General features: G+C 40.0%; 1 protein-coding gene and 1 pseudogene across 1 annotated transcript; one reads left to right on the top strand and one right to left on the bottom strand.

Annotated features, from left to right (window-relative positions):
- Window positions 1-76: 76 nt before the first annotated feature.
- cfdp1 (chromatin remodeling protein CFDP1) lies at window positions 77-11,059 on the bottom strand. The gene is made up of 7 exons (XM_085357803.1): window positions 10,857-11,059; window positions 9,952-10,075; window positions 9,489-9,714; window positions 8,907-9,016; window positions 7,159-7,290; window positions 2,162-2,320; window positions 77-441 (listed from the first exon to the last, which is right to left on the bottom strand). The coding sequence occupies exons 1-7, from the start codon at window positions 10,924-10,926 to the stop codon at window positions 351-353; spliced, it is 912 nt and encodes a 303-aa protein (XP_085213929.1). The 5' UTR covers window positions 10,927-11,059; the 3' UTR covers window positions 77-350.
- Window positions 11,060-12,677: 1,618 nt separating this feature from the next.
- LOC146628396 (uncharacterized) lies at window positions 12,678-14,141 on the top strand (annotated as a pseudogene).
- Window positions 14,142-14,354: the final 213 nt, after the last annotated feature.

Here is a 14,354-nt window from a genome sequence, read left to right on the forward strand (position 1 = left end):
ATTATGCAAAAAAAAAAAAAAAAAAGAAAAAAGAAAAGAAAAATTACAATAAACCAGTGTGGTTTTTAATCCGTCCTTGAGGTCTTAAATCAGCCACTTGAGGAAGCAGGAGGGATGCAGTGTTAAGGTCTGAGATTCGTTATTGGTTACACAAGGATGGAAGCACACGCAGCAACCCTCCTCCATACAAACTGAGCCTATTAATATACCGGGCCTGAAATAGACTCGAGCGAGAACAGTAGTTTGAGCTCACTGTAAAGGGACAACAGCACCTCATTAGAGAAAGAAAGAGAGCTGCAGGAAAGAAAAAAAAAATTGTTCTCTGTGCGAGTGTGTGTTGTCAGTCTGTGTCATTGCTTCATATTGCTCAGTCGTACTGCCTTTTCCAATTCAAACTGGCGGTGGTCGACACGCTCCAAGAAATTCTTCCGCTCCACATACCTAAGCACACACAAACAGAAAAGAACAGAAACATCAGACCTACTTTTATCAATCCAGGTACTGCAGGCTGTTGTCATTTACTAAAGAAGCACAGTGTCACCCCCGTGTTTTAGGGTGGCTCTATTGCACATATATGCATATATGCTACTAGGGGAGCTCATTCATTGTGAACGAAAGGGGCAGAGTTTAGTAGAACAGTGTGCAACTGGCACAAGTGTGCAGCTGTAAAAGTCATCTTGTGACTCATCACTGCTGCCTCACTCTGCATGTTCACAGCCTGATGAGATGAGGATGCATCTTGTTTTATAGGCAGCCAGATTACTCACATTTCTACAAAGACAGTGGAACACAATGAAAATGCCTCATGTCAGTAAACAGAGCATCTGTTTTTAACTCTCTCTGGTATTTCATCTTTAAAAAACAAACTGTAATAACTGTAAAAAAAAAAAATACAGTATAACATACTGTACTGTTTTGGTTGGCAGACTATTCACACACTCACTACTGGATCTACTGATTGCTGAGATGCCAGTTTGCACTGCTCTTGGTATAATGCTGGTCAGTGCTGAAATGAACCGACTGCTTTGTTTAGAAATGCAAGATTAATGTTTATGGTCAGCCTCATTAGGGACTAACTCAACGCTATAATGTTACAGCAGAAATGAGATCCTCACAACACTTATCAACCTTTTCCACTAGGACCTACTCAGATTGGCTCAACACGGTTTTTAGGGTTTTTCATTAGGTGATGGCACCTGGTACCAGGTACTTCTTTTCATACCTACTTTCTTCCACACCTTGCGATCAAAAAATAAATAAAATTTAAAAAAATGGAGTGATACTTGCCTGCCTGCTATCTTTGTGCAACTGTTAAAAGTTGAAGCGTTTTTGCTGTTAACATGCAAAAGATTGATAACTTATGTTTATTTACCATGCTATAAAATTAAGTACATGATCTCGACCCATTTAGAGCACAAGCAGACATCTCCACTTTTTTTTTACTGGCACAGAAGTAATACACAACCAATATGATAAGTAAGAACAATTATATTCAATTTCATTTTATTTATATAGTGCCAAATCACAACAATCACCTTAAGGAATGTTATATTGTAAGGTGAAGGCCCTAAAATGACCTCTTGTGAGCAGGTACTTGGCGAATGTGGAAAGAAAAAACTCCTTTTTAAAGGGAAGAAACCTGCAGCAGAACCAGGCTCAGGGAGGGGAAGTCATCTGCTGCAACCAGCAGATTCTCCCTCCACAAATAAACCATTCCTCTGCAAATTCTCAGTTAGCTATTTGACAGCTAGTCTTTCAAAAATTTGAAAATAAGAGGAAGGTTGGAAATTTCTCTATAGTTAGCTAAGATGAGGCCGAGGAAAGACTTCTTAAAGAAATGGTTTAACTACAGCCACCTTGAAAGCATGTGGTAGCCAGTTAATAATTATTGGAAGGAGTTTGATAACATCAGTAGGAGTCTAAAGAAATATGAGCTGTTATTAAATATTAAATACGTTATTAAGGTTGTTTTACTTAATGATATGTCTGTAGGACAGGCGTACTTCCTTTTTTCTTTTTGTTCAGTTCAAGTATGATAAATAAATATATACAAATCTTACTAAATTATTTTGTCACGTAAAATAATGACAACATCCAGTTTTGATGAACATCCCTCTGGACCACAGTGAACATTACTTCACACATGCTGAAACTCTCTTACCCTTCTCTGCCTCTGTTGTGGATAGCCAGCTCCTCGGTGATGCCCTCCTCAGATTTAAAAGCATCCCAGTCCATTTTTGACTTTTCCAATGTACTCATTTTCTGCTTCTTTCCCCCAATACGACTTAGGACATTTGACATGCCTGCTGGACGCTTAGTACTGAAATCAGAAAGAGAAGCCTTTAGGTGACCCACCAAATTCACACCCTTAAGATTTGAAATTCAAGGTCAGTTTAACTGTCATTAAGGTTGCATAACAAACTTGCAGAAAAAAACACATAAAAACATTGAAAAAGAAAAGATAAGAAAAGAAAAGAAAAACTATTTTGATTCAAAAAGCTGATGGAAACATTGTTCAGAGATTTTGGTCCATATTGACATGATAACATCATGTTTAAGAAACTAGTTTAAGATGATTTAAACTTTGTTACAGAGTGTGTTGGGTACACTAAAGGGACAGACAGTGATAGGTCAGCAACAATACTGTAGATGAATAATGCACAGTTGATACTAGATACTAAGAGGCAAAGGGTGCAAAATGACCATTATAAAAACCATTACACCACCAACAGCAGTCTGACTAGTGTTTCCAAAATCTCATATCCCGATATAAGACATCTATCGTCCGATAACGATATAAATCACAAAAATGTAACACGTTCTGTAAATTCTGTGAATCTCGGGCAGCTCGACTTGCGTGAAGTGTTTCCAGCTGGGCATCGTGTAGCTGGAGTCGAGTGTTTTAACCGATGCATGAAACGATACATTTTTAGACATAAGTTGTAACAGCCTTTGTGAGTATTTATTACACGGCGTGCTGCGAGGAAAAGCCTGTTCTAACGTTTGAGTCTAAGGTTTATTTTTTACCACCTGACGGCTCTTTTGTTTCTCGCCTGCATACTCATTCACATAATTCAGTTTATTTTGAAAAGTCTCAACAGGATCTTGAGCTTTATTGTGAAAGGCTTATGTGGAAAATAAACAAGCGGACATGCGATGGTGTTACCATCGTTGTTGCTAATGACAACGCATAAAAACAGGCGCTTGTCCGTCTGTAGTGTGGTTATATTAAATATAAGAGAAAGAGAGAACTTTAAGAAATTAATATAGCCACTACAGTGACCATCAAAATGATGAAAAAAATATTGCTGTAAACAGTTTATTTTGCGACACCACAAAACAAACGATAGCGTAAAATGAAACGATAGACATTTTTATATCGTCATCTGAGATATATCGTTATATCGAACAGCCCTACTGTCAGCTTGGTTTTCAAGTTTCTCGCCATGCTTCTATATCACAGGCTGAACGTGGACACAGACTCTTATAGTTTTATGAGGACAGTACATAAACACAGACTGGGGCAATTATTAACAGAATGAATTCATTTTTGAGTAATTGCCCAGCTGTAACTTGCAACATCTTTCTCCCCCATTTTAGTTATTTGTGTTACAGGTACAGTTAATGCAGTGGCCCCTGAGTGTAGTACAGTATCTCATATAGTCTAAGGAGGTTGGAAACATGGCAACTGGACTTCTTTCTTTCCCAGCTCCACTACCATGACCTGGATGACTAAAAAGTAAACACAGACAGCATACTGCAGAAATTAATTTATGAAGGACCAACAGCTTCTATGGTCAGACTTCTCTCACACACACACACACTTATTACTGCCAGCTTATATAACAGCACATACCAACACTATCATCTGAATCTACAAATAAATGATAACTACACAACCTCAACAAGGACTGATGATGGGGTGGTGCTAATGGGTCTTTCCTGTTGTGTTCCCTTTTACACACACACACACACACACACACACACACACACACACACACACACACACACACACACACACACACACAGCTGAGATAAACAGGCAATGGCTTGTAAAGCACCATACTTCCTGTAAGCTGGAAGATGATTTCCTGTGTCTGGGGTGGAAGATGTGCACATCCTTAGCTGACTTATTACCGTGGCAACAAAAAGTATTGGAAATACTATTGTATTGGAAGTTGCAAATGGAAAAAAGCAGAAATGCATTGCAGAGCATACAGCGGGATAGTGTAGCTGGATTTCACTGTTATCTGAATGGGGTGAGGTGAAGCACAGCTGGCACTAGTGCTACTCCAGATGTGTGTTTGACATGCAACAAAATCTGTTGCATACAGGTCACAGGAGCCGTCTGTGCTCTCACTGGATCAAGTCTGCACAGGCTTGAGGTCTTGGGAGCTTCAGTGATTTTTAAATAATGATGATGATCTGCAGATACGCAAATATGACCAGAGCTACAGTGGGGCAAAAAAGTATTTAGTCAGCCACCGATTGTGCAAGTTCCCCCACTTAAAATGATGACAGAGGTCAGTAATTTGCACCAGAGGTACACTTCAACTGTGAGAGACAGAATGTGGAAAAAAAATCCATGAATCCACATGGTAGGATTTGTAAAGAATTTATTCGTAAATTAGGGTGGAAAATAAGTATTTGGTCAATAACAAAAATACAACTCAATACTTTGTAACATAACCTTTGTTGGCAATAACAGAGGTCAAACGTTTACTATAGGTCTTTACCAGGTTTGCACACACAGTAGCTGGTATTTTGGCCCATTCCTCCATGCAGATCTTCTCGAGAGCAGTGATGTTTTGGGGCTGTCGCCGAGCAACACGGACTTTCAACTCCCGCCACAGATTTTCTATGGGGTTGAGGTCTGGAGACTGGCTAGGCCACTCCAGGACTTTCAAATGCTTCTTACGGAGCCACTCCTTTGTTGCCCGGGCGGTGTGTTTTGGATCATTGTCATGTTGGAAGACCCAGCCTCGTTTCATCTTCAAAGTTCTCACTGATGGAAGGAGGTTTTGGCTCAAAATCTCACGATACATGGCCCCATTCATTCTGTCCTTAACACGGATCAGTCGTCCTGTCCCCTTGGCAGAAAAACAGCCCCATAGCATGATGTTTCCACCCCCATGCTTCACAGTAGGTATGGTGTTCTTGGGATGCAACTCAGTATTCTTCTTCCTCCAAACACGACGAGTTGAGTTTATACCAAAAAGTTCTACTTTGGTTTCATCTGACCACATGACATTCTCCCAATCCTCTGCTGTATCATCCATGTGCTCTCTGGCAAACTTCAGACGGGCCTGGACATGCACTGGCTTCAGCAGCGGAACACGTCTGGCACTGCGGGATTTGATTCCCTGCCGTTGTAGTGTGTTACTGATGGTGACCTTTGTTACTTTGGTCCCAGCTCTCTGCAGGTCATTCACCAGGTCCCCCCGTGTGGTTCTGGGATCTTTGCTCACCGTTCTCATGATCATTTTGACCCCACGGGATGAGATCTTGCGTGGAGCCCCAGATCGAGGGAGATTATCAGTGGTCTTGTATGTCTTCCATTTTCTGATGATTGCTCCCACAGTTGATTTTTTCACACCAAGCTGCTTGCCTATTGTAGATTCACTCTTCCCAGTCTGGTGCAGGTCTACAATACTTTTCCTGGTGTCCTTCGAAAGCTCTTTGGTCTTGGCCATGGCGGAGTTTGGAGTCTGACTGTTTGAGGCTGTGGACAGGTGTCTTTTATACAGATGATGAGTTCAAACAGGTGCCATTCATACAGGTAACGAGTGGGGGACAGAAAAGCTTCTTACAGAAGACGTTGCAGGTCTGTGAGAGCCAGAGGTTTTCCTTGTTTGAGGTGACCAAATACTTATTTTCCACCCTAATTTACGAATAAATTCTTTACAAATCCTACCATGTGAATTCATGGATTTTTTTTCACATTCTGTCTCTCACAGTTGAAGTGTACCTCTGGTGCAAATTACTGACCTCTGTCATCATTTTAAGTGGGGGAACTTGCACAATCGGTGGCTGACTAAATACTTTTTTGCCCCACTGTAGACTGATTACACAGAAGAGTGTTGGTGGGATGACAGCACGTATAAGGTCTCCTGTCTCACCCAAAGGGTGCGCTGGGACAAACCAGTCTCACGGGAGTGTGAAGACTACGTCAAAAATCCTGGCGAACACCAGTGCTACTCCTCAGGATCTTAGCAGACACACGTGTATTATCAATTTGAAAGTCCTAGGTGACTTCCTTTTTGAGTTAACGCATTCACAAGATTCTCAGATAACTTGACCTCTGACCTTGAGTTCAAGGTCACTGAGATTCAAGCTCGCCCAAGATTTTTAGAAGATGCAGCCATGGTGTCAATTTGAGAGTCCTACGTTGCCTGGTTCTCGAGTTATCACCTTCACAAACTTGGGCGTCCACGTCGCCCGCCGGGTGACAATAATACTCCATGAGCCTTTTGTGGCTGAGGGATAAAAACTGATCAGCAACAAGGAATGTGATGCCGAAAGGTGACACAGGACCAGAATGTATATAATATGAGGAAAGTCACCAAACCTAAACAATATCTAGCTATATCACAATTCTTAAAAACAACAGTTTTTTATTATACTAATAGAAAACTTCGCTCTCAGACTGTGGGCTTACCTGTGGTTCCTAGGATATTTAAAAGTGGAATGGCACACAGAGTGTTCAGCCATCAGGCGCCACTCCTGTGAAACCAGCTCCCACTTTGGATTTAGGAGACAGACACCCTTCTCTACTTGTAAGATTAGACTTAAAACTTTCCTTTTTGATAAAGCAGAGCACTTAAGACTGGATTCAGGTGGTACAGAATCCTCCTTTATACCGGTATAGGCTCAGGCTGCTGGAGGACTCCCCGTGATGGACTGACAATTTCTTTTCCACTCCTTAAGGCCTTTACACACTAGATTTTTTCGGACTCACCTATTCTCATTGCAACCATCCACACCGACTGTGCAGTTTTACAGTACAAATTTTTAGCATTTATTTCTTCAAACCAATCTTGATTTTTCAGCATTTTTTAAGCAACAACCACGCTCGTGCACTGGTACTAAATATCCAATGATATGGAAATGGTAGAGTAATCCTGCAGCAGTAATAATCCTAGAGTAGTATTTGTGTACCTGGAACCAGGGAGTGGTGGAGAGCAGGGTGATGACATCTTCTCTTTGTCGCTCTTCTCGTCCTCTTTGATGCTCTGGCTCTTGAGATAACTCTTTGCTTCCCTGGAGTCAGCTGAAACCTCTTTATTCACCCTGAAAGATGGAGACAAATGTGTATTCTGTTAAACTGTATTAAAAAAAACATGCAGACAGATAAAAACTGCTTCAGTATCCAGCAAGCCTATGGAGCACACCTTTCCATTAAACATCATTAAACAACAAAAACAGAGGGAGTTCCAGGTCTTAAACGTGCAAGTAGTGTGTGATACAGTGAGATTAGACTCATGCATACAAGAGAAACATGTAGAGCAAAGACTTGCACCGTGTTCTTCAACATAATAACTGCTGGATAAACCAGGTATTACATATAGACTCAACAATGCAGTCACATAAATGCAGGCTAAAGGAATCTTCATGAATAGTCTGTGAGTAATTTATGATATAGGATCTTCCCCCAATCTTTGTGCACAAACTGGGCTTAAATTTTAGGCATGTAAGCATACTGCCATCAGCCCATACTGTGCTAGATGGACAGGGAGTTAAACGATGCACTTTAGAAGTTCCATGAGTACTTGCGCAGCACAGATGCTAGAAAATTCTCAGTGGTTGGCTGAAAGCCGGAATAACAACAGAAAATGTTCTCAAATCCATGATTCTGATTGAAAGTCATTAAAAATCAAGTCTTCCACTGCCCGTTTAAAGACTTAGGACTACAGTACACTTTGCCATCACGTCACACACCACTGTAGCTGAGTTTCACCAGAGCGCACAAACACAAAACTAACCTTTCCATGAGTCCGAGGCACGCTTTCATGACCATAATGCCTCTAAGCAACTGGAGACACATAAACAAGATGTCTGTGTCAAAACTGAATAGAGCAAACAGGGCCAACAGCAGGAGGGTTTCATATTTGCAGCTTAACAACCCCCCCCAAAAAGACTGTAAGAACTATAAGCATTTGGAGCCTGTGTACAGATGAAAGTATCAAAAAATCCAGCCAAAGCAGCTTTTATTTATTCCATGGCTCAGTCAGCATATAATTTATGGTCAAGCTGCAGCTTCCTCTCTCTATCACGAAAAGACATCCAACAGCACAATGATGCAGCCCAACAAAACTGTGTTTTCCAAGCCAACTTTCTTCATATTCATTAAAGAAAAGAAACTTGAAATCCTTCGATTGTCTGCAGTTGAGGTCAACTGTATTCTAGGAATATAATTTTCAAGAGAACTCCTTAATATCTCGAGCATATTGTGATATAGGGTGCTGTGTTGTTACCATAGCAATATAGCCTTTAAAACTCTGGGGTCAAAACTGAAGTCACCTTACTAACTACAAATACTGCTTCACAATGCAGGCCTCAGGGCTCCCTATCACTTTGAAATGTTGCATTAATATGATGACAACCAGATTAAGGCATAATGCTGGAATGCTACTGTTCACAAATAACCACTGCTTAAAAAAACAAAAACAAATAATCTTTGTACCACACTTCTTCATTTAAATAACAGTATTTTCAAGTTTTACTAGTGTCAGAAACTAAGCACATCTCTGGACTGTGTGGACATGATAAGAGTTTAGCTGACGCTCATTCACAAAATGGTCCTGTTCTTACCAACTGAGACATCCGCCTACTACACTGCCATCAGACCAGATGGTGTGTGTCCACCTGCTGATTAGTGTGCAAATGCTTTTAAAACAGAAGCTTACCGAACCTCCTCGCCTGCAAAGTCAAAAACTTTGGTGATGGTGACTTTAGCAGGACCTGACGACTTCGTTTCAGTCACCGTAGAAACAGTCTTGGAAACTGTGGAATCATCCTGAAGACAAAAACAAAAGAACGATACTAGAAAGTAAGTATATAGAAAACAGACACACAGAGAACAATGCTGTTCAACACAACAATGCTCCAATGTGAGTTTAATCAACTTGATATTTTGCAAGTTGTTTTCCCAGTTAGAGACCAGATCAAAACAGCAGCCTCACAGTGCCCAAACTACAGAGCCCACAAGTGTCTCTCCCCTGATTTCATCTTCCTTTGCTGTTGGGCAAGACTAGTGCCAACTTGAGTTACTACACCATCTTGTGGTGCAAATTGGTATCGAATCAAAGTCTGTTCAGCTCAGCTTCAATTTGAAAACCCCCACACACAGATATTTTGGACATAAGATGACTAAAAGTGTTCATGTCTCAAACGTGGTTTATGCAAATCAAAGCAATCGTCCAAGCTTTAAATTCGAACACATTTAAAAACCTGGCAAAATGAAATATCGAAGTTTCAAAGATATTTACCTTCTGTGCGGTACCCGACTGTGGTGCAGACTCTTTGGGTCTGGATCCAACGTCAGATAAGAAACTGGCCCAAAGTTCATCTGACTTTTTCTTCTGTTTTGCTTCATCATCCTGAGCCTTTGCCTTAGTGGGTGTTTTCACTTCTTCTTGTGGGTTATCCGCCTCTTTAGCTCCACCAACATCTTCATCTTTGTCGTCTACTTTCAGTAATCTCTTCTTTCTCTTTCTGTAAATGTTTTAAGTGACACCAGCGACTAAAACTCAAGATCATGAGGATCTGATGACATTTACTTTTTTTGGACATCAACTGTAGTCTATTTTATGAAGCCATAAAAAGTTTTACTTTCAAAGAATGAAAATGGTCCAGTGTTCCCGCCATCAGAGAACACAAACAGATTTAACTACATTTTCTCCATTTGGAAACACTGTCCTCTCATTGAACGGTGCTGTCGAAACCTCTTACCTCACACTGATGTCCTTTTTCTTTTTTTTCTTGCTGATGGGCTCAGAATGGGGCACACTGTCATCCTCATGAAGAGGGTCCTCCTTCTCACACTCATTTATGTCATCCTCGCTGAGGTTATCATCTGAGGTGAAAAAGTACAGGAAGCAGTGTAAATGATGCATAACAAGATCAATATCAAGAATAATCAAATCAACTTAACTGTACTAAGAGGGCATCATTTCATCAGGCTTTTTAATCAATGTGGATGTGAAACTGCATTTAAAGCTAACAATGAGAGTTAACTCAGCATGTTTTGACACAGCTGATTTGACTGATTAGCACTATTTTTTAAGTGAAAATTATGACTTGAACCATATCACCAAGAGAACTCAGGCTTCATCTTGGTATATCAGGACTGCATCTGCCTGTTTGGACTGTATAATCTCACACCTGACTGAGCTTCCAGATTAACAGCTGCAGTCTGAGTTTTTCTACTAGAAAGTCTACAATAATCCAGGCTTTTTTTAAGCTGCCATGGCGATGTCAACTCCATGTTTTAGGGCTCCAAGTCACAAGTACTAAAGAGGGTGAGTAAGGCGCTTTTTGTAACTACTGTATTGCACTATTGCACGTGCTACTCAGGCTGTGTGCATTATTTTGTGAGTGTTTGCGTCTGGATCTGAATTTGATTTGATGTGAAAACAGTTGAATGGAAACGAATCAAAAAAAGCACTCGTAGCTTTCGAAGAATTTCTCAGCTTTAACATGCTTTATTTCAACACAGGGAAAGAGAGCCATCAATAACCATCAGTGTCAGTAACCATGTTTCTGCCTGTCGTTTGCAGCTCAGTTAATGATACTTAAGGTTCTTCTTTTTCTTCACTGAATGGCAGAAACCTCACCATAGTGTTTACAGTCCTCACCTGATGGGACATAGTCTGCATCTTCATTCGACGAATATCCATCAGAGTCATAGTCGGAATAGTTCATCATGCTGTCACTGCTAATAAGTTCCTCCTCGCTAACGATGCAAAGTACAAACGTTACCCTTAAAACTCTGTGACGGGCATAAATAAACTGAACACCTGAAACATGTTAAACGAACGAAAATACAAAATGACTTCTGTTTCTTCTTCTTCGGCGGTTTGTCTTCTTCTTCTTCTGGTTTAATGGCGGTTGGTAAACTATCTTAAGGAACATATGCGCCACCTACTGGACTGAAATGCGGCACAGAAGACAGGCGGGGAAAACGGAACGAAACAAACCCCGTGTATTAAATCTGTGTGCTTCATAGATGTCACTAGCTGGCCAAAGACTTGAAACAAAACCTCTGCAGGAAGACTGCTCTTAGCATCACAAACTGGACAGATTCTGGCTGCTTGTAGTGAATACATAATCCAGCTGTGTTTGGCTGTTAACCCCTGGATCACCAATCCAGTGATAATTATTTCTTCTTCCCAGTTCTCAATCCGTGTATAAGAAGATACTTGAGTTCCATATACAATGTGCCTCATTCACCCATTCATACAAGGACTTTTTTTTCTACACCTAAGTGCTTTCGGTCACACTAACATTCTAACATTCATGGGTCATTCTTACTATTCGGTGCCATTTGAGTCCTAATGACATAATATGGTATATTTAGTGTAAAACTTGTCTAATGCTTATTTCTAAACCATTTTCTTGTATGTTTAACCCCCCTCTACCATAGAACACATTGATATATACACAGGATAAATACATTAAAAGTAAATTACTTTTATTTTAGCACAAGTCACTAAAGTACTATGTCCCCAGTCATGCTTGCTCGACTTCAGTTACAAATATAACTTAAAAAAAAAAAAAGAAATCTAGATTTTTCATCATTTCTGGATTGGCTTATTTCTAATGTTCCTCATCAAATGTTCTTTTTTATTATTTAATACTTAAAATCTTTAAAAAATGTTGTGTCCCTGAATCAACTGTCACCCCTGTTACTCTGATAAGAATTCCATAGAACACATCACCTGATTATTCTTTTAGTCACATGACACTCCCGGATGTAACATATTTTGGAGGGAAAACTTTCAAGAAGAAGACGAGTAAGTACCACTCTTTAATCAACCCTTTTTTCAATGTTTTAGCAAGATTTTGTAATGTGGCAAAGCATAACACGTCCAACCTGTTACGCTTATTAATAGTGGAAACAATTTTTTTTTTGTAATTTTTATAATATGGCTAATAAACATGTTAAAAATGGTTCTTAGTGGTCACCATGTACTAGCTTGTTGTTCATCATACTAGTAGTAATGGCTAAGTTTAGCATAAAATCTCCCCCCTGATACCGTCACCCCTGTTATTGCTATGCACTGTAACAGGGGGGACACATGGTAACAGGGGGGACGTAAGATGATAGAAGTTTAGTGTTTAGGGTTATTTATACAAGTGTGTATTGGTAATTATTATTAACCTGTATATATATACTTTTAGAAGATTTTGAATAGTATACATTTTTCAGGGAATGGCACCAATGTCTGCTGCGGAGAAGCAGCGGCGCTACCGAGCACGTCGTGATGCTGACCCTGAGAGAAGACAGATATATCTCAATAAAGAGAAAGAGAAGTGGAGAAAGGACAGAGAGGAAGGGGGAAAAAAAGAAAGTGGCAGATCTCAGTGAACGACAGAAGAGAGCACAGAGAAAGCAGTGGCGAGAAAGGAAAAGAAAGCAGAGGGCTAGTGCCAAAGGCAGGACAGAATTTGAGGCTATGAATACTCCTCCCCTAAGTCCAGAATATTCCCTAGAGCCAGAAAATGCCCCGCAACCAGGACCCTCAAGGTTAGAAGAAGAGTTGACAGTTCAATGCTTTGCTGATTAGGTAGATTTTGTATTTGAATGATAAAACGTGATTTTGCCCTAAAAAGAGAGAGAGAGAGAGAGAGAGAGAGAGAGTGAGTGTGTGGGTGTGTGTGTGTGTGTGTGTGTGAGTCTACCTGTCTAATACATTATAAACATATAATATCCAACGTCTATCTTATACTGTATCTAAACATTTATCTAAACATATATATATAATAATTGTGACAATATTTCCTGTGTTGTAGGCAATACATTGTTGGACGAAGGAATATTAGACAGGGAAGAAGGAGACTCAAGAATGAAATTAAAGAGCTAAAGGCCTTGTTGGAAAAGGAAAAGAGAAAAAAAGAAAAATACAAGAAGAGGTGCCAGCGTTTGGGTGGGGAAAAAAAATCCCCACGTTCTAAAGTGGATGCACTGCTGCGTCATGAAACAGTTAGCAACACAATTAGGAAAAGACTATTACTGCAGGAATCAATCATTGAGGAAATCAGGAATAAATACAAAAACACCAAAAAGGAACGAGAGAGGCAAATTATTGCAAAAACGACAATAGGAAAAATTATAAAGAAATACAGGCTACAGAGGGCTGCACAGACAGCTCTAGGCTTTTCAAAAAAGCGTGGTCAAAGACAAGATGGAGGGCTCATAACCTTTGAAAGAAAGGAAAGCAATAGATTACCAGTTGATTGCAAGCAGAAAATAAAGGCCTTCTTCTTAAGAGATGACGTCAGTCGGATGACAACAGGACGAAAGCAAACTAACTCAAAAGAAAATAAAAAAACAGAAACGTTTGCTAACTGATTCACTGAAGAATCTGCACCATAAGTTTCTTTCAGAAACTGAGCATCAGGTCTCATATTCTTGTTTCTGCACCTTAAGACCATTTTGGGTTGTGGTGCCCACAGAAGCTGATCGTGAAACCTGTCAGTGCAGGACACATGAGAACTTACAGTTCATGGCCAATGCCCTGTATGTCCAAGGTCTGTCAGCAACAAAACACATTGAAGAGATGGTAGATGCAACAATGTGTGATGCTAAATCCAAAGTCTGTGCATATGGTGAGTGCAAAGACTGTTTCAGTACAACACACACACTCTTGAGACCTCCTAACAACACAGAGATAGCCTTTACCAAGTGGTCTCTAGAAGAGAATGAAAAATTAAATGATGGAGAGGTATCTGGTAAAAAGTCAACAATTACAGTGAAGACAACTGTCATGACAACAGAGGATGCACTTGCAGGGGAATTTCATGACGGACTACTCAGATTTAGGCGGCACGTCTTTAATATCCGATGGCAGTATAGGGCCTACAGACAACTGAGAGAAAATCTGAGAAACGATGAATGTCTGCTACATGTAGATTTTTGAAGTTTCTTTAAGGTGGTATTTTTTTTGTCACTGATGTTATGTCCACCCTGTTTCTCCTCTGTCCACCCTGTTACCTGTGTGTTTCTTTTGTTAATTAAATCAAATCAACAAACTTAATGCATGTCTCTTTGGTTATTGGGAGGGAATGAATCAGCAAAATTAAGTTACTTAAAAATGGAGCCAATTTTTTTTTAATATTCCCTTTGAATCTAA

This window comes from Diplotaxodon limnothrissa, linkage group LG7 (assembly GCF_057381915.1).
Source record: "Diplotaxodon limnothrissa isolate DT_005_m linkage group LG7, D_limnothrissa_male_GT1.1, whole genome shotgun sequence".
Taxonomy (NCBI): Eukaryota; Metazoa; Chordata; class Actinopteri; order Cichliformes; family Cichlidae; genus Diplotaxodon; species Diplotaxodon limnothrissa.

Excerpts from the sequence above, each read along its gene's own strand:
- cfdp1 (XM_085357803.1), bottom strand. The coding sequence starts at position 10,926 with ATGATGAACTATTCCGACTATGACTCTGATGGATATTCGTCGAATGAA. Across the intron at positions 9,017-9,488 it reads AGTCGGGTACCGCACAGAAG|GATGATTCCACAGTTTCCAA; the intron begins GTAAATATCTTT and ends TTTTGTCTTCAG. Across the intron at positions 442-2,161 it reads CACAACAGAGGCAGAGAAGG|GTATGTGGAGCGGAAGAATT; the intron begins GTAAGAGAGTTT and ends GTGTGTGCTTAG.